This window comes from Vulpes vulpes, chromosome 12, assembly GCF_048418805.1.
Source record: "Vulpes vulpes isolate BD-2025 chromosome 12, VulVul3, whole genome shotgun sequence".
NCBI lineage: Eukaryota > Metazoa > Chordata > Mammalia > Carnivora > Canidae > Vulpes > Vulpes vulpes.
Window position 1 is genome coordinate 6,953,563 of NC_132791.1, and position 19,157 is coordinate 6,972,719.

Consider the following 19,157-nt stretch of genomic DNA (forward strand, 5'->3'; position numbering starts at 1 on the left):
TACGGAGGTGGGACGGGGCCTGGGTATGGTGAGATTGGGCCTGGGTATGGTGGGATCGTGGTATGAAAGTGACAGAGATGGAAGATGGCTTAGAGTCATGGTGTGAAAGTCTGCGTATCTTTCCTTAGAGAATCTAGTTAAAACTCTCTGACTCAGAGATGATGAAGGCCGTCTTGGCAGGTGAATAGACTGCTTCTAATGGCCAGTGTTCATGTCTGTTACTGGACTTCTATCCCCTCTTTTCTCATCATGCTCTTGACCTGATTAGGAACAAGACAGGTGGCCTTGGTGGGGAGGAGGAGGTGAAGTTGTGAATTGAGACTGAGGGATGAGGAAAGAGAATGTCCTGAGTCAGCAGCCTGGGGCGGGTGGGGGCATGCAGACACCCAGACCTACCTGAGGTTAACGCTGGATGCTTAGGATGGTTCTAGTCCCCCCGGGGGCCCTGACTTCCACCTGGCAGTCCAGGCTCCCAAGGCCACAGCTACAATCTGTTCATTTTGCAGTGTCTAGCCCTCCAGGCCCGAGTCACAGCCCTGACAGAGCAAAATGAACAGCGTGCAGAGGACCCGGAGAATAAGTCCCACGCGTCTGGGGTTGCAGCTGCTGCCACTGATGCCTCAGAGAAGGTGAGCGGGCATTTCGAAGAAGAAGCAAGTCAGATCATATCAAGGGATTGAGTGAGTGTGCATATCAGGCATTCAGGAAGAATGTGGCCAGTTTTTTTTTTTTTTTTTAAGATTTTATTTAGTTATTAGAGAGTGAGCACAAGTCGAGGGGGAGGGAGGGAGAAGCAGACTCTCCCCTGGGAGTCTGATGCAGGGCTTGATCCCAGTACGCTGGGATCATGACCTGAGCCAAAGGTAGATACTCACAGACTGAGCCACCCAGGCACCCCTAGTATGGCCAGTTTGTTGTGTTGGTAGCTTTTTTTCTGTCTTTAGTGATAATACCACTTGTCTGACTTAAGTAAAACTTAACTCTTTGGAGCCTATCACATTAATGGCCACCCCAGAAGACTCCATCCTGAAGTTTTGACAGAGAAGGGAGTGTCTCTAACTCACAAGAGAGAGGAGTGTGCCCAGCAGCTGCTGGCACCAATCCTCACAGCCCACGGCAGCTCAAATGGTGGCCACAACGGGAGGAGGCATCAATAAACACGTGCCACAGCTTGCCCTTTTTTTTTTTTTTTTTTTTTTGGGAAATCATGCATTTGCCTGTCCTTGATAACCCTTCCACCAAATGTTGTTCCTTATCTAACATGGCCCTCTCCATAGTGACAGCCTTGGGCATCTCAGTTCATGACCAGCTGTGTCGCACTACATGGTTCCAGAAGGGCTTCCTTTCAGCCCTCCAGACCCCTCTCTGGAATTGACATGCATCCCCTAATCACTTGATTTGGGCAGCATATATTTTGTTTTGCTCTCCTCACGTCTTCACGCAGGTCAAGAAGATCATGAACCAGGTGTTCCAGTCCTTGCGGGGAGAATTTGAGCTGGAGGACTCTTACAGTGGCAGGGCCGTTCTGGGGACCATCATGAACACCATCAAGGTACGGCCGGCTGGTGATTGTTTCACTGAGGCGAGAATCTTGGTGCTTAAGTGCCTTCTCAGGGGTCCTAAATCTAAAAAGTATTCAAGACTGTTCCTCAATAATCAGGATAAGTGGAATGACTTCTGTCTGCATGGATGAGGGCAGCCTCTGGTGAGAGGAAGAAACAGTCATGTGACCTGCAGGAGCAGTTGTGCTCTCAGGGAGTGAAGAAGTAGGAGTGCCTGCTGTTTTCCTGTCAGTGAGCATCTCCTCCTCCTTGGCTTTTGAACAGATAGTGACTCTTCAGCTGTTAAACCAGCATGAGCAAGACAAGGGACAGAGCAGCAGTGAAGAAGAGGAGGAAGAGGAAGAGCGGCCTCAAAGACCCCGGGAGCACTCGGTTTCAGCCAGTTCTGGACCGCCTCTAGCGCCACAGAGTACGGAGACGCAGGAGTCCTCCCTGGTGTCATCGGAGCAGGCAGTCCAGGAGGCTGTCTCCCTGCCTCCTCGGGTCCTCTCTGTTCCCCAGGATGAGGTACAGGGAAGGGAAGGGGAGCCTGCAGAGGCAGAGGTGCTCTCAGAGATAAAAGGTGATGCCCGCCCACCTGAACTGTCTTGTATCCCCTCCCAAAGACCTCTGGGGCCCCCAACTTCAATTCCCCCTAAGCCTCCGGGCCCTGTACTTGTGGATTCTGAGTGTGAGGAGACACTTGCTGCCAACCCATTGGAAAATGCCTGTGTCAAAAAGCCAGAGAGCCCCACAAGACTGTCCCTGACTTCACACCCCATGAAGGGGGACCCACTGGCCTTAGGGCCTGAAAGTCTAGGAGAAGAGCCTCAGCCTCCAGAGCTCAAGAAAGATGAGGATGTCACTAACCCTCCTGCTCCCTCTAAGGAGCTAGAAAACACAGAGGCAGATTCACCAACTGTTGGAACAGCAAGTGGACCTAACCAGTATTCTCAGCATACCAGGTATGTCTTCCTGAGCCGTTTCCAGAACAGGGCAGCTGTATGTGGAGGTTGTCACTGGTTTTGCCAGGGCTGGTCACCCATCCTCAGAGGACTGACTCACTGTTGATTCATTCACGTATTTATTCAATAATACCTATGTGGTCAGCACTGCAGTAGGGTGGTAGGCAAGGCAGATTTGGTTTTTGAGTTAAGGAGCTTGCAGTCTAGTGGGGAAGCCAAATATTTATGTATTATAAAAGTATGATAAGTCCTTCAAAACAAAATTCTATATTATGGTAATAGAGAATAAAACGGGAATTATTCTGCATTTATTTACTTATTTTTAAGATTTTATTTATTCATGAGAGACACACAGAGAGGCAGAGACACGGGCAGAGGGAGAAGCAGGCTCCATGCGGGGAGCCCGATGTGGGACCAGGACCTGAGCCGAAGGCAGATGCTCAACCACTGAGCCACCCAGGCATCCCTATTCTGCTTTTAGATACAGTGGTTAGGGAAGGATTCAGAGAAGGTAATGTATAAACTGGGACTTAAAGGTTGGAAAGGAGCCTTCAATGCCAGGGTTCAGAGGAAGAGATTGCAGAGAGCAGGCACAGCACATGCCAGGGTCCTGTAGTAGGACGGGACATGACAATCAAGGAGCCAAAGAAGGCCCAGTAAGGAGGAGAGTGATGTTAACCTGAGATTGGAGAATGAAGTAGGGACCAAGACATGTGAGATCTTGTGTCACTCTTAGAAATTTGGACTGGAAGTACCTTGAAAAGTTATTAAAGGGATTTAAGCAAAAAAAAAAAAAAAAAAAGACATGGCCTGATGTATTCATTTTTAAAGATGACTGGCTATAGGCCATGGAAGGCGTCAAGCGCACTAGGAGGCCAGCGTGGAGGCGGGGGGTAACTCCTGGGCCACTACCACAGCTGCTGGATTCTTTCTGCAGAGCTTGTGGGCTTTGTGGCCTGAAACAGGAACAGCGCCATTTTCTGTTGACTTGATTTTCTTGATTTTTCCTTCAGTCTCTCAGGGGATGAAGACGATGAACTCTTTAAAGGGGCAACTCTGAAATTTTCGAGGCCCAAAGCACAGCCTGAGGAGGAGGATGAAGATGAGGTGGTAAGGAAATGCCAGGCCCTGCCTCACACCACTCCCCAGGGACCCTTCCCTGCTGGCTCCAAGAAGAGAAGTGGAGTCTGCGGGTGGCCGGTGCCTTGGGCTCTGTGTGCTGCAGCCTGTGGGAGCAGCCAAGGGGCTGGGAGGGGGCAGCTCTGTAAGCGTGGTGGGGATGGGCAGATACTTTATTCCTGAAAAGGGATCTCGATTTCTGTCCACGCAGGAATGATTGCTCCTTTCAGTGAAGGAAGTCAAGCTGCTTAGTCCTGTATTAGAATGCTAGAGCCTCAGGTTCCCCAGATCTGCTTGGAATTTGTCTACTTTACAATCAGAAGGGACTTTGAAGGTCTTGTCTTACATCCTTATTCATAGACAAAGAAACTGAGGCGCAGAAAGAGGATTTACCTAAAGGCACAGAGAGAGTTAGTGGTAGAGCTAGGACTGAAACCCAGGCTCCTTCCAAGACTGCCTGTTTTTGGGCCTTTCCACTTCCTCAGCCTGCACCCTGCGCTGCTACCTTGTTTGGTCCTCACAACACCCTGGGCAGAAAATGGTTTAAGTGCTGATAGCACAACCTCACTCTACCAAGCTGCAGAGTGATGGCCGGAGGGCGGCTTGCTCCTAGAGCCTGCCTGGATCAGAGCCCTGATTCTTGCATCTATTGTCCCACTGTGAAGTGAGGCTGTCACTAGGACATTTGACTGCTCTGATGGGACTGTCACTAGAGAGAAATATGGGTGGAGAACACAGATCAGCTTCAGGCTCAGCCTGTCCCAGGGACAGAATTGTGAGGTGATTTTGCCAGAACCTGGGGGAAATGGCTGTGGCAGAGCAAGGAGCTGGCTTGCACATACAATGCCCTTGCCTCCTGCCCGGACTCCCCTGGGGGAAGTGCACCATTTCTTCCCATGGGCCTTTCTTCCCAGGAATTAAATTTTTATTCAAAAATTTTGAATATGAGTTCTGCACTTAAAAATAACAAAAAACCAATTGAATATCCCAAGTGGCTGCCGTAAATATAGTTGGAATGTTTAGTTACCAATATATTACTGGTATTAATATGAATACTATCAAGGTAATTTTTATTTCTGGGATGCTCTGAAAACTTCTCATTTAATACTCTGCTAATCTAGTGAGGTAGGCACTTTTATCCCATTTTATAGAGAAGAGGACTGAGGCCCAGCAAGATTAAGTAATAGTCTTAAGGTTTTAATGCTGGCAAATACAGAGCCAGAATTTTAGCCAAAATAAAACAGAAGCAGTGAGCCAGTCAGACTAGAGCTCCCTTAGTTGATGCCCAGAAAGGGATACAAGGTCTGTACCAGGGACCCCTGACCACATCCCGCTGCCTCTGTTTGGCCAGCCCTGTGAAGACTGACCGTGGGCCACAGTAGCTCAGAGCAGGGGATATTCCATGTGTGCCTTTCTCCTGCTACCCCTTTCTCCTGCTACCCCTGTGGGAGCTGTTCCCTGCCAACCTAGAAGAAAAAAGCCAGGACCTCAAGTCATGAAAAGTGGGGGAGAGTTTCCTCTGTAGTCTGTTAATCTCCATTTTCCTACTACCTGGTTGGAGAGAGTGAGGAAAGGGCCAGTGGGATCAAGGGTGTTGGGGGTTGTGGCCCTGTGCTCCTGGCCTCTCTTCGCCTCTTGGATTTGCCACTTGGTAACGTGGCCAAGGCTCTGAACTCATTTCTCCCAAATGGTGGGGTCACTTCCAGAACCAGACAGGCCACCAGAGGCCGCAGCAGTGTCTTCAGATGGAGCTATATTCTTCCCAACCTTCCTTCATCTTCTTGCATCTTCTCTCTCTCTCCATGGGGCTGCTCTGCTTCTCTTTCTTCCTCCTACTCCTCTCTCTTCCCCCATCAACCCTCCTTTTCCCACACGAAATGTGTAAGTCACTGCATGAGAAGAAACCTGTCAAATCAATACATGTGTTTCACAAATAAATGATAAAATCATCCAATGTTGGTTGTCTTGTCTCTGTGTTGGAGGACTGCCTCCCTTCTCTGCATGCTTGGCTCAGCTTTATCTGGAAGCCCAGGTTTGCTGGCCACAGGGTCAGTCCTTTTGAATAAAACCTTAAGCAACACCGTCCTTCCCAACCTGGAGCTGGAAGCAGGTGCCAGTTCACTTCACCTTATCCAGGCGGGGAGGCCGTCTGGTGCAGGGACAGGTGAGGACTGACTGCTCTTTCCTGTTTTGTCAGAGCATGAAGGGACGGCCGCCCCCGACACCACTTTTTGGAGATGATGATGACGACGATGACATTGACTGGCTAGGATGAAGACCTGGGAAACTGGTGGGAAGGCCTCTCTGTCGACCCTTCCCTAAGCATGGTCATGCACAGCCAGCCCTGGGTCTAGACAAGCCACAGGTGAGGTGAAGGTGAGCATTCTGAGGACAGCAGTGCACACATCTGAGTTAACCAACATCTGAGCACCTTGCCCGGCTGGTCGGAGAGGAGTGTGAGCCTGTCTTCACAACGTCGGGGTCCTGTCTTAGAATCCCCTGGGGAGGAAGGGCTGGTGGGTCGCCTGCAGTGTCACCTACAAGAATCCTGCCCTCTTCCAAGCTTTTTATTCTCTTCACTAAGACTGATGTGCCTCTCAATGCTCAACTGTGCACCAGCAACCGGACCTGTCATCTTGGGTGAGGTCTCCCTGGTGGAACCCAGGGTGGACTACACTATCTAAATCCCGGTTCAGTTAACCAGGGACATGTATCTTTTCTCTGCCTTAAATCTGATACAAGAGGTCAATGAATATTTGAAATTAACAAAACTAAAATAAATGTCTGTGATGAAACTTGCCTCAAGCTCTTGGGGAGACATCTGATTGGGTTCTCAGACTGGCTGTGCTCCTCTCTGGGCATCTCAGGGTAGGGGCTGTAATGGGCCTGGGTTGGTTAACATGCCCAAAAGCACATAATCCCTTTGGCACCTACCCCTGGAACTCAGGCTTTCAAGAAAGGGCACCACTCTGCTGTCCCAGTACACCCTAGCTGCCTAAAGGCTTGAGGCACCATGGTCATATGAGAACTGGTCACCGTCCTCTTGCTCCTGCACATTTGTTCCTACACCCTAGGAAGCTATGCACAGAAGGTGGGAGGGTCCCTCCATGGCATCGTCGTTCAATGCTGGCCCTGGATTGATGCTTCACTTTGAGAGCAGCTTCTGTTCCTTCTGGACTCGGGGCCAGGACTAATGCAGAGAAGAGTAGGGAGAAAATACTTGTGCTCACTTTACTTGTTTCAGGATATTCCAAAGACCATGCAACCAGTCTTCAAAAAGGAGAATAATTTTAATAGAAGTGTTCCCTGGTTTACAATGTTTATAAGATAGTATCCTGAATTCTGATGGCATGACAGTCCATGAGGACAGATCCTTTGTGAGCCTGTGAGCCATAAGTGGGGCTGGGAGGCAGTAAGAACCACTGTTTAGTAACCTTAGTTGTTGAGCATTTTACACAGACTCTCCTCTCCAGCAGTTCTTTTTTTTTTTTTTTTTTTTAAGATTTTATTTTTTCATGAGAGACCTAGAGGCAGAGACCTAGGCAGACAGAAGGCTCCCTGTGGGGAGCCCGATGCGGGACTCGATCCCAGGACCCCTGGGATCACAACCTGAGCCAAACAGATGCTCAACCACTGAGCCACCCAGGTACCCCTCTCCAGCAGCTCTTGCAGAAGACACTTATCCCCATTTTACAGAGGAGACACCGAGCCTTAAAGAAGTCAATTAACTTGTCCAAGGTTACATAGCTAGTAAGCAGGAGAACAAGAATTCAAATCCTGGCTAGCCTTTTCTGGAACCTGGGCTCTTGTCCACCAGGATGGCATCCTTCACTGGGTTGGGGGAAAAGGGGCAGTCATGCTTGTCAGAAATCCTGGACCCCGGTCTTCTGAAACAATCTCTGCCCTGTTGCGGTAAAAAACACGGCACAGACTTCTCAGTCCCTGCTGCCTGTGTTCACAGCCTCGCAGCACTGGGTGCTGTGTGGCCTGGGCCGGTGACCCTGTCAGCCTCACGTGCATCTGTGCTAAGGAGCAGACTTGGGCCAGGCTGCCTGCCACTACAGCCCTGGCTCTGCCACTCACGAGCTGGATGACTTTAACTTCTTTGTGCCTCAGCTTCCTCTTTTTTATTTTTTTAAGATTTTACTTATTCGTGAGAGAGAGGGAGAGAGAGGCAGAGACACAGGCAGAGGTAGAAGCAGGCTCCCTGCCGGGAGCCTGATGTGGGACTCGATCCCAGGATTCCAGGACCAGGCCCTGGGCTGAAGGCGGTGCTAAACCGCAGAGCCACCCAGGCTGCCCAGCTTCCTCTGTTCTAAAACAAGGATGAAGAGTTTCTACCTGGTTGTGAAGGTTAAATGAGTTGATACTGTCAAGTGCTTACAACACTACGTGGCATAAAAAGCACTAGAGAGGTATCAAATTAAAAGAAAACTAAAGGTAGAAGAAAAAAAGTGCCACCTTTTGTGACTTGGCCATGAAGAAGGTTGAAATGCTTATTTAATCTAATCAGCTTCTCTAGAGCAGATTTGTTTAAAAGCCCTCTGTGCCATTCATGCCTCCCACGTACCACATTTAGAGACTGTATCAAACCGAAGAGGTTGCCTGTCACCCATGGAAGTGCTCATTTTAGCAATGCCCCAGGGGAGGGAGCCTTAGCTGGTCAGGACGTATAACTGGGTACGTGAGGCTTCATCAGCAAGACCACACTGGACCTTGGAAACTTTACTCCCACCTTGTGACATGGAGCGGCCTTCCTATTTGCTGCCGAGGTGGGGAGATTGCACTAATCAATACTCAACGTGTCCCATACTTTGTTACAGTTCTCACTGCAAATTAAAAGTAGTTTGTATTTTTGCTTCTGCCCTCAGGTAAAGAAGGTGCTTTGCCGGCTATGTAGCAGTTAGTTGTCTTTCTCACAGCAAGGCAGCACCCCAGCAGGACTTGGTGTGTGAACATGAGGTCTCCGTGAGGCAAGGTTGTGGGCTGTCTGCCTGAGGGCATTTCAGGACTGGCTTCCCTGAGCACAACGTTGCCTTCATAGCAGATGGACAGACTCAGTCCTTGGACAGCCCTACAGCCAGCACTACTAGCTGCATTTGCCCTACCCAGCTCCTGCAGTTGCTACAAGGGTGGCGTGTGCTTGCTGTTTGAGCAGAAACACAAGAGTGGCCACAGGTTGTTTAAAAATAACATTTATTAAAACTTCTATTTCCTTTGTAATTTCCCAAGCTTAAGACGGTCTTTCATCTAGCCTGTGAGGTACTTGAGCACAGACATTACAGTATCCAGCAGTGATGTTCCCTCCCTGGGTCTCTGGTTTCTTTTTCTGTCAAGTAAACTATCTGGAGAGTCCCGTCTAACTCTACGTGTAACACGCTTTGGTTTGCCTGCATACTTCGTCCTCAGTCCATACTCCATGTGGCTTGCCCAGGATTTCAAGGGAATGAATCCTGTTTCCCCACCAGACGAGATGGGTGAGCAGTAAGTAAGAAAGAGAGAACAGGAAGTACTGAATTCAGTGCAGTTCTCTGTTCTGCATAAAAGAAGGAACAGGATAAAAGCGAGCACGGGGGGCCTGAAAAGTGCCCCAGACACCTCAAGCCATTAGACCGCCTTCATCCCACACACAGTGCTGTCTGATGGGAGAAGTTCACTGTCCAGAGGATAGGTCAGGAGCCTTGGTAACAGTCCTGCTTCTTGGCCTTGACTCTGCTGTCGGACCCAGAAGAAAGAGAATCAGTTTCCAGCAGACGCTGCTATCTATCAGGAATCAGATGAAATCATTTTGCTAAAAATTCTGTATTCATGTGCAAAATTGTGAGCCAGAGGTTCAGTGGGAAAAATGAAAAATCTCTGTCACCATGATCCACAGAAGAGACCATCTTTATGTGTCCCAAAGGCAGAAAGGTGAGAAAAAAGGAGCCAGCTTGGTCTCCATCCCTCAAAGACAGAAGAGGTCAGGAAGTCCAATGGAAGATGCTCCTCTAAGGCATGAATCACAAGGGCAGAAGGTATGCAGCTTCCATGCCCCCTCTGTCACCCAGATCCCATCTCCCTGTCTTGAAGATCTTTGGAAATTCTTAATTTTGAGTCAACAGAGATAATTCATCATGGGCTCAGCAACCCTGTCCCCAGGTTCTGGTCTCCATTCTCCCTCAGGTCACGGCAGCCTTATTAAGGCACAAATGTCCACGTCCAGGCCCTGTGCAGGCTGGCTGAGGACAGACGTAGCTGCAGTGGACACCGAACTCCAGACAGCACATGCTGGCTTCAGCAGAAAGTCTCTGGAGCTAGAAGCAAGGTGAGGAACAGCCATCATAAGAAATAGACATGTGGCTGGAGGTTCAATGTCTGCTGGAAGAGCTGAGGGGCTCCCAGCTCTCTATGCAGCCCCCTGGTCCCTGCATAGCCCTCACCAGCTAAACCATGCTGAGAAGCGGGTAGGCTAGGTAGTAGCCCACAGCAGAGCCGAGGATCACGCCGAAGAAAATCCAGGTGTTGTAGGACATGACAGCCAGCATCATGAAGTAGCCTATGACCACCTGAAGGACATGGATTACAGACTGGCCAAAGTGACAGAAAAGCCACCTAAATGAAAAGTAGAGCCAAGTTAGTGTCGGTAATGAGCTGGAAGCTAGGAGCTGGAAGCTAGGAGCTGGTGCACTAGAAAAAGCGGCTGAGTTAACAGGCCCAGCTTATTTATAATGTGTATGCTTAACTCAGAAGAGATTTATTTCTAAAGAGCTGTATGAGAAACCAGTGATAGGGAACAGGGCCTGGCACAAGGAGCCTTGGATAATCACATCTCTACTACATTCAGCTCTGAGCTTCCTGGCATACAAGGCAGAAAGGGAAAATGAGGCATGTATTGTCATGTCTGCTAAAGACTAATACAAAATCATCAGTAAGGCAGGTATTTTTTTTTTCTTTCTGCATCTACTGGGGGAGGCAGTATTACAATGGAAAGATCAACTCCTAGCTCTGCCACTTACTATATTGTGGCTTAGCACAAACATCTTAACCTCTCTGAACTGAAATCTCCTTATCAGTTAAACAAGAATAAGAATACCTCCCTCGGGATCCCTGGGTGGCGCAGCGGTTTGGCGCCTGCCTTTGGCCCAGGGCGCGATCCTGGAGACCCGGGATCGAATCCCACGTCGGGCTCCCGGTGCATGGAGCCTGCTTCTCCCTCTGCCTGTGTCTCTGCCTCTCTCTCTCTCTCTATCTCTCTGTGACTATCATAAATAAATAAAAATTTAAAAAAAAAAAAAAATACCTCCCTCGAGGGGTGGGCGTGAACGGCAGAGACACGCGTGTAAGGACAGGCCGGCTCAAGAAGCACAGCTAGAGAGGGCCGAAGCAGACCCTATGTGGCTGCCTTACCAGACCAGGGTGGGAAGGAGGCTCGGGCTCCCCCACCAAGCCTGCTCCACTGCTGACAGCAATTCCTACTATTTGTGTAGGGACAGCTGCAGATTCCGTCTTGGCTTTGGAAGCCCTGGTGACCTAAGAAAGGCTGCTGAGATTTGAAGGAGGCACTGGGTGGACACCCCTGTTGCCAGACCAAGGCCTGCAGGAAGAGTTCTGGGGATCTGAGCCTCCCCAGTGGGCTGTTCGTGGAGCTCTGGCCTAGGCATCAGGGGACCCCTGCTCTGGTTCACCTCACAACTTACCCACTGTAAGCACTTTGGCAAGTCCTGGGCCTCAGTTTGCTTTCCATGAAGTGGGGCTAAGGCCCTCCGGGCCCAGCCTGTCTCTCAGGGTGAATGTGAGTACGCTGCCATTCCCTACACACTCTGCCTGTTACCTGAGGCGGGTTGTGCTGACCGGGGGCGAGTCTGAGCCTGAAGAATCTTGGTCTGTCTCCTCAGTGAGCTGGCTGGCGGGGATGGACATGCTCACTACAGCCCAGTAGAGCAGCTTGGCTTTGCCAACCTTGATGCTTTCATACAACACAGCCAGGAACAGGACCACCAGCACTGAAAGGGCCATGCCTGTCAAACGAAGCGGAGTTGCAGAGACCTGGATAGGCAAGCACTGATCCCTTCTGGCAGCTTCCCCCGGGACCTGGGATAGGTGGAGAAGAGCACCTCCACCCGGTCCCTCTCAATCCATTCCACCTCCCTCTCTCACATCTTCTTCCCCACCCTGCTTGGGCTCAGAACTTGACTCTCTTTCCCCCTCCAGCTCTTTCTTGGTCAGGATGGCCTTTTGGGTATGTCTTTGAGATCAGGAAAAGAAGCCATCTGGAAAGCCAGAGGCCAAGGGTGAAGAGTCACACACACTGCCCGCAGCTCCCCGCTCTGCCACCCCGCCCCCCCAAAAGGCAGCACAAGTCTGTCCTGACTTGTTAAGGGAAAAGCATGTATGCAAGCTCCTATGTATGAGGATGTACACAGAAAAGTCTGGAAGGAAGGAGAGACAACAAGAGTCATAATTATCTGTGCAAACTAGGATATGAGATTTTTATTTTCTTCTCACCTAATTTTCCTAAGCTTCTACTGTATGGCTTTTATAATAGTGGGGGAAAAAACCACTAAATTATTTGACAGAAAACATGAAGTGCTTATGAGAGCTGCTGTAAAATTAGCTGCTAATTGCTACTTCTGTTTTATAAGACAGGGAGGGATACTAAATGGTCCAGCTATAGTTATTTTATTGGGCTCCCAGGAGGAAATCAGCTACAAAAGATGCAGGTTATATTTTAAAACATAAAATTACATGTAATTACGTGCACATGGCATGAATTCAACCAGTACAACAAGGTATAGAGTGAAAGGTAAGTCTTCCCAGCCCAGTGCCTAAAACCCCAGTGCTCTCCCCAGAGCACTTTCCTATATAGCTCTCCGGGGACACCTGCTGTAGGTATCTCCCTGTGCATATTCTTCTGCATCTGACATCATCCAAGTACACTGTCCCCTCAGTTCATACAGACCTACCTTATTTCTGTGGTTTCAAAGTATCAGATACAGTCTGTTTTCCAAAGATGGCCACCTCACCCTATTCCACCTCACATGCTCTTATAATGTCAAACACCCCTGCCATCAAGTGGTGGGGGCCATGTCCCCCCTCTTTAGGCTGAGAAGACCTTTGTGACTTTCTCACCCAGTAAAAGTGGAAATAAGGCTCTGTGACTTCCAAAGCTAGGTCTTAAAAATCCCAGGCGCTGGGATCCCTGGGTGGCGCAGCGGTTTAGCGCCCGCCTTTCGCCCAGGGCTCGATCCTGGAGACCCGGGATCGAATCCCACGTCGGGCTCCCGATGCATGGAGCCTGCTTCTCCCTCTGCCTATGTCTCTGCCTCTCTCTCTCTCTCTGTGTCTATCATAAATAAAATAAAAAAATAAAATAAATAACATTTAAAAAAAAAAAATCCCAGGCGCTTCTAACCTTGTTCTCTGGACACACTCATGCCCCAGAACCCAGCTGCCCTGCCACGAGGAAGCCCAGACCGCAGGAGACACCACATGTGGGTGTTCAACCAGCAACCCCTGCCGGAGGTCCTCGCTGATGACCAGCAGCAGCCAGGAGACACGAGCCTGAGGCAGCCTTCAGGAGGACTCCAGCTGCAGCCACTGTCTGACTACACCCGCCGAAGAGGCTGTGAGTGGGGACGGCTTAGCTGAGCCCAGTCAACTCAGGACTTCGAGGAGGAATACTACAATGACTGGGATTAGGGGGGAGGGGGATGACCACTGTAGGGATGACCGTGATTTAGTTGATCAGCACTTGTGGGGCTGGGCACTTGGACCGCTTTCCACCTACTATTAAGATACAGTTTTTTAACCTGAAATGGAACTTTCAGCCCTGCCTTTTCAAGTCACACCAATACCATTCTCTTGCAAATTGGTGTCTCATTTGAGGTCCAGCCTGCAACAGCTGTTATGGGCTTCTGAGTGGATGCTAGGCATGGTAGGAGGTAGGTGTTGGGGGGTTACTAGGAGGCAGCAGGAGGCCTCCATCTAGTTCTGGCTCTGATGCTACTGGCTCTGTGACCCTGGACAAGTCTCTTCCCCTCTTTGGGTTTCTGTTCCTTCTTTACTCACAAAGGCAAAAGTTGTATCTTCGGCCTGTCTCTGGGCCCTTGTGACAATCAGTGAGTTCATGGAGCCTCTTGTGATCTGAAGAGCAGTGCATGCAAATGGAATTATAAATGTGAAGTTCCTGCTCAATGTTTATGTGAGAGGAGTCAGGCTCACTTAAATGTCCACAGAGTGTAACACCAAAGAGAACCCAGGCTGTCCACTGCTTAGAGCAACAAAGTTTTCCGAGCTACAAGCTTATTAGGCTTTCCAATTTTTACCTGCAGGACTGTGGACACTCCAGAAATCAAACAGGAGCACCACCTCGTTGGAGAAGATGAAATGCATCTGAAAGAAAAGGGAATTTGCATTTTAGGGGGTTTAAGGCAGTGAAAGTCATGGTCCCTAATGCTCTCCAGCAGCCTCCCCTAAAGGTCCAGATGAATGAGGTGACTGGTCTTAAGTGCTGGAAGGGCCATCAGTGGTCATTAGGATTAATTGAGGCCAAACAGTGCAGTGGGTTAGCAGCAGAGCTATAATGAGCTGGTCCTACTCCAGCTGGACGTGAGGTATAGGGGATAACACACACCTCGGTGTCCTCAGGTCATGCTGAGCTGTCCCCTCTGTGCCCTCCAAACCCAATGGGGAAGCAGTACACTGAGCAATGACTGCCTCTTACCCCCAGGGCCCCAGTCATTCTGCTCTGGCCGTGTGTATCGTGGAGGGGCCAGGGGCAGCTGTCTCCACTCCACTCCACATCCGTCCACTCATTCATTAAACATTTGCTGACCCCACTCTGTGCCCAGCATTCTGAACAAAGGTTAATGTTTCTGCCTTCGATGAGCTCCCAACCTTATAGAAAGAATGAAGGTAGGCGCAGTGACCATGCTGCCCATCTGAATGCCCTTCTCAAAGAGCGCCTTGCCCAGCCTGTGTTTAGGGTGGCATCAATGGCTTTTCATACATTACCTCATTTCAGAACCATATTCTGTGTGACAGGAACAATTAGGCCCATCACACAGAAAAGAAAACTGGGGAAACTAAGCTCAGAAGAGTTAAGTAATTTGCTGAAGGTCACAAAGCTAGTAGGTTGGCAGAGCTGGGATTCAGAGCCAGGTCTAGCTGGATGCCATAGTGCTGTACATTCCAGGATACCACGCTGCCTCTTGCTCGCCAAGAAAGGACAAGAAGGGAGCCGGGTGGCGATCCTCAATACCCACACCAGCCTTAGTGACTGTATTGGGCAAGATTAAAGTCGGAGGGATCAATGTTAGTTCACCGTCTCAGGGAAAGGAAGGTCCCCTCTCATCAACTAGGACCTCAGCAGCAGTGGCTCTGCAAGCACTGTCAGTGCTCCTCCAGCTAAAGAGATCCTGGCTGAGGGGGATTAGGTGATAGAACGCTTTGCCTTCTAAATCAACCATTAGTATCCCCAAATATCAGAGCTAGAGTGTCCTTAGAAAGTTTGTGTGTGTGTGTGTGTGATATAATTGACATGTAACTTTTTATATTAGTTTTGAGTATATAGCATGATTCTGGCATTTGTATCTATTGTGAAACGATCACCACGTTTTGAGACTAGTTAATATCCAACACCACACATAGTTACAAGAACATTTAAGACCTACTCTCAAAAAAAAAAAAAAAAAAAAAAAAAAAAAAGACCTACTCTCTCAGCAACTCTCAAACATACAGTAGTAACCAGTCACCATGCTGGGCAGCACATCCCTGGACCGTATTCGTTTTCTCAGAGGTTTTTAGTCCCCTGGCTTTCAGTTTTGATTTTGGGTTTGTTTTTGTTTTTTTTGCCAGGGATCATGACCAAATAAAGTCTTCCTTGTAACTCCACCATATGTAAAACCGGGGCTCTGAGTGAAGTGTAAAAAACACTGTGGTCGTCCAATTTGGCCCCTTTCTACCCCCATTTCATTCCCATATGGGGGAAATGAGTCCCAACAGGGGAAAGGATTTGCCCAAGACCTCATAAGAAGAAAATGGAAACCTGGGCAGTCATTTAAAAACCATGTGGAAGAATTCTAAAATAAAAATATAGCTTCTTAAAAAAAATATATATATATATATATATATATAGCTTCTTGCTCCCTCAATGTGAGAGGGGTGCTTGCTTAGTATAAGAGCTGAAACACACCAAAAAGAAAGTAGAAATCATTTTGAGTCTTACTACCTAGAGACCTTCCTTGTTAAGATTTCAAAAAGCATATTTGTTGATAGGGCAAAATGTTCACTAAAGATAAACATGAAAAAACAAGTACAAATTGTCTCGTGAAACTCTATTTACGCCGGAGTCACGCTCATTCGGCTTCAGATGAAGGCTCAAGCACCATCGCTGCAGTGGGAAATGTGGCAGGTGTTTGCACCATGCCCCTTCCCTGAGTTCACTTAATAAAGCAGTTGGCATGACTGGAATGTCCCCAACGGCTAATCAGAGAAGTTCCCTGACTGGCTTCCTTCTATCATCCTTGGGCCTGGGCCAGATGTCTCAGGGGCCTCAAACAGCTTTTGCTACAGACGTGAACACCCACAAAGCAACAGAAGTATTTCGGATGACAAACACTGGCTTCTGTTTTTGCTAGGGGTGCAGGTGCTGGCAATACGGAAAGGGATGAGACAAGTCCTTGGCCCTCATGGAACTGTTAGGAGAGAGGGAAGGGAGCAGATCATTAGAACAGGGTGTATGTAGTGGGTGAGAGGGAGGCACAGGGGAGGCAGCCCCCAGGGGGACACCTAAAGCAGCCAGGAAGGCAGATGGCTAAAACATCTTCTGAAGCAGGAGCAGCAGGAGGCAGCCAGGGGAAGACGGACAGTCCAGTATGTTCCGAGCTGGAAGTGCACTTGGAGTCCAGGAAGGACAAAGGCCCACCTACCCTGGCCTTTTCGCTGGAGAAAAAGATTCAAATCAGCACACCCTGACATGGGGCGGCATTTTCCAGTGAAAGGGCCCTGTGGTCAGGTATGTAAGAGGCAGCATCCTATTTTGTTTCCCCACTTAGGCAGAATCTCAGCCTCCAGCCCCTGAGTCTGACTTATCTGCGCCTTAGTCAGGGCCCCACCCTGGGTAGGGAGGGGCCGCGGTGAAGAAGAGAGCAATCATGGCCTTGTTTTCTTCTTCATGTTTGCATCTGGGGCTCCTTACGCTTGGGGAAGAGCTGTCTCATTTATAAACCCAAGACTTCAGGGGGAGGTTCAGGTCCTTGTCCCGCAGTGCCTGGCTCAGGAACTTTTCACAAGCTCTTCCCATCTATTTCCCCTTTTAGAAGGCTAGCAGGGGGTGGAGGGGCCGTTAGCCCAATGACCAGTACTGGCTTCCTGTATCTTAAATTCTATGATATGCTTTATGGGATGAAGAAAATTATGATTTCTTCAAAGACCAAAGAGTCTTGCAAGCTGTCATCCTCTCCACCCAGGTGAATTCTATCTAAAAAAACAAAACAAAACAAAACACAGCAATTCATCTGAAACGCTACTTCCTACCCAAATGTAGGGAGGATGGAAAGTAGCTGGGCTGGGGTTTTTCCCTCCCAAAGACCCAGACCCCCAGCTTGCCAGGGCAGGGGGCCAGCCCCGGGGCATGTGCTCGTGGCCAGAGGGCGTGAGGGGCATCCTCCAGGTGGGGGGCTTCCCTCTAGGTGGGGGGCTTCCCTCCAGGTGGGAGGGCTTCCCTCTAGGTGGGGGGCTTCCCTCCAGGTGGGAGGGCTTCCCTGTAGGTGGGGGGCTTCCCTCCAGGTGGGAGGGCTTCCCTGTAGGTGGGGGGCTTCCCTCCAGGTGGGGGGCTTCCCTCCAGGTGGGGGGCTTCCCTCTAGGTGGGAGGCTTCCCTCCAGGTGGGAGGGCTTCCCTCCAGGTGGGGGGCTTCCCTCTAGGTGGGGGGCTTCCCTCCAGGTGGGGGGCTTCCCTCTAGGTGGGGGGCTTCCCTCCAGGTGGGAGGGCTTCCCTCTGGGGGAGGCTTTCCTTCAGGTGGGGGGCTTCCCTCCAGGTGGGAGGGCTTCCCTCTAGGTGGGGGGCTTCCCTCTAGGTGAGGGGCTTCCCTCTGGGGGAGGCTTCCCTCCAGGTGGGGCTTCCCTCCGGGGGGAGGGCTTCCCTCTAGGTGGGGGGCTTCCCTCCAGGTGGGGGGCTTCCCTCTAGGTGGGGGGCTTCCCTCCAGGTGGGAGGGCTTCCCTCCAGGTGGGAGGGCTTCCCTCTAGGTGAGGGGCTTCCCTCTGGGGGAGGCTTCCCTCCAGGTGGGGCTTCCCTCCGGGGGGAGGGCTTCCCTCTAGGTGGGGGGCTTCCCTCCAGGTGGGAGGGCTTCCCTCTAGGTGGGGGGCTTCCCTCTAGGTGGGGGGCTTCCCTCCAGGTGCGAGGGCTTCCCTCCAGGTGGGGCTTCCCTCCGGGGGGGCTTCCCGGAATGTCCCGTCCGTGCGCCCGGGGCAGGGGACCCCCACCCACGTGTGCCTCACCCACCGCGCCCCCGCTGCTGTCGGGCCCGACGGACTCCCAGCAGGAGGCACACACAGAAAACCCCACGGCAAAGCCACCGCCGGCGCCGCCTCCCGCGTCCCCTCACCCGGCTCCGTCCACCGTCTCGGCCTCGCCGCTGTCGGCGGCGTCGGGACTCACCCTGGGGCGAACGCGCCGGGCGGGCGGGCGCCGGGGCCGCGGCTGCTGCTCGCTCGGGTCTCCCCGCTCCGAGTCCGCTCGGACGCCGCCGCCGCGATCGCGAGCCGGGCCGCGCGGTCACGTGGTGGGGCGAGGCGGCGCGCGGGCTCCTGGGAGTTGTGGTCCGGGCGTGCGGCCTCCCTCCCGGCGGGGCGCGCGCACCTGCTCCCCGCCAGCCGCGCGCCCGCGGGAGGCCCCGGCCACCTGCCGCCCTCCGTTTGGCCCTTTAGCTCGTTTCGCATTCGCCTGGTCCCTGCAGTTATCATTAACACGTTCATTGCTCTTCTCATAAACCCAGTGACGCCTAACATGTTGAGTGAAAAATTGTCAAGTCCATTTTACGGACAAAATAGCAACAAATTAGGAGTAAATTACATTATGCCCCCGGGGCTTTGGGCCAGTAGCCATTCTTTTTCTATCTTTTCCAATCTGATAAGCCAAAAGCAACACACCGTTTTAATTTTAACTTGTATTTCTTTGGTTTCTAGGGTGGTAAACTTTTTTCTTACTGGTATCTCTGTGTATTGTCTGTCCATTTCATCTATCCGGTTTTGGTGGCTGGCCTGGGAGACTTTTCTGGGGGGATGAGTGACCTTTTTTTTTTTTTTTTTAAATCTATCTCTCTTTTTTTTTTTTTTTTTTAAGATTTTATTTATTTATTTATTTGAGAGAGAAACAGCATGAGCAGGGGGAGAGGAGAGAAAGAAGCAGACTCCCCACTGAGCAGGGAGCACATTATGGGACTAGGTCCCAGGACCCCAGGATCACGGCCTGAGCAGAAGGCAGACACTTAAGCCACTGAGCCATCCAGGCACCCCCCAGTGAGTGACCTTTAGCAGTATTTCATTTTTAAATATA

General features: G+C 50.5%; 2 protein-coding genes across 16 annotated transcripts in view; one reads left to right on the forward strand and one right to left on the reverse strand.

Moving 5' to 3' along the window:
- The window catches only part of FKBP15 (FKBP prolyl isomerase family member 15), a 58,062-nt gene extending 51,642 nt beyond the window's left edge, over positions 1–6,420 (forward strand). For all 12 annotated transcript variants that reach the window (XM_072727645.1, XM_026002786.2, XM_026002790.2 and 9 more), the window contains 5 exons: positions 507–629; positions 1,445–1,552; positions 1,827–2,506; positions 3,520–3,616; positions 5,823–6,420. In XM_072727645.1, the coding sequence (XP_072583746.1) occupies positions 507–629; positions 1,445–1,552; positions 1,827–2,506; positions 3,520–3,616; positions 5,823–5,900 (1,086 nt within the window). In that variant the 3' untranslated portion in view covers positions 5,901–6,420. The remainder of the gene's footprint in view (positions 1–506; positions 630–1,444; positions 1,553–1,826; positions 2,507–3,519; positions 3,617–5,822) is intronic.
- A 2,384-nt stretch (positions 6,421–8,804) lies between these two features.
- On the reverse strand, positions 8,805–18,391 carry SLC31A2 (solute carrier family 31 member 2). 4 transcript variants are annotated; one of them, XM_072727656.1, is made up of 5 exons: positions 18,261–18,391; positions 16,534–17,084; positions 13,930–13,996; positions 11,436–11,622; positions 8,805–10,216 (listed from the first exon to the last, which is right to left on the reverse strand). In XM_072727656.1, the coding sequence occupies exons 3-5, from the start codon at positions 13,994–13,996 to the stop codon at positions 10,048–10,050; spliced, it is 423 nt and encodes a 140-aa protein (XP_072583757.1). In that variant the 5' UTR covers positions 16,534–17,084; positions 18,261–18,391; the 3' UTR covers positions 8,805–10,047. The 4 variants fall into 4 exon arrangements, with proteins under 4 accessions (XP_072583757.1, XP_072583759.1, XP_025858569.1 ...); XM_072727658.1 differs by having other exon boundaries at positions 16,803–17,084; positions 18,261–18,336; XM_026002784.2 differs by lacking the exon at positions 16,534–17,084.
- Positions 18,392–19,157: the final 766 nt, after the last annotated feature.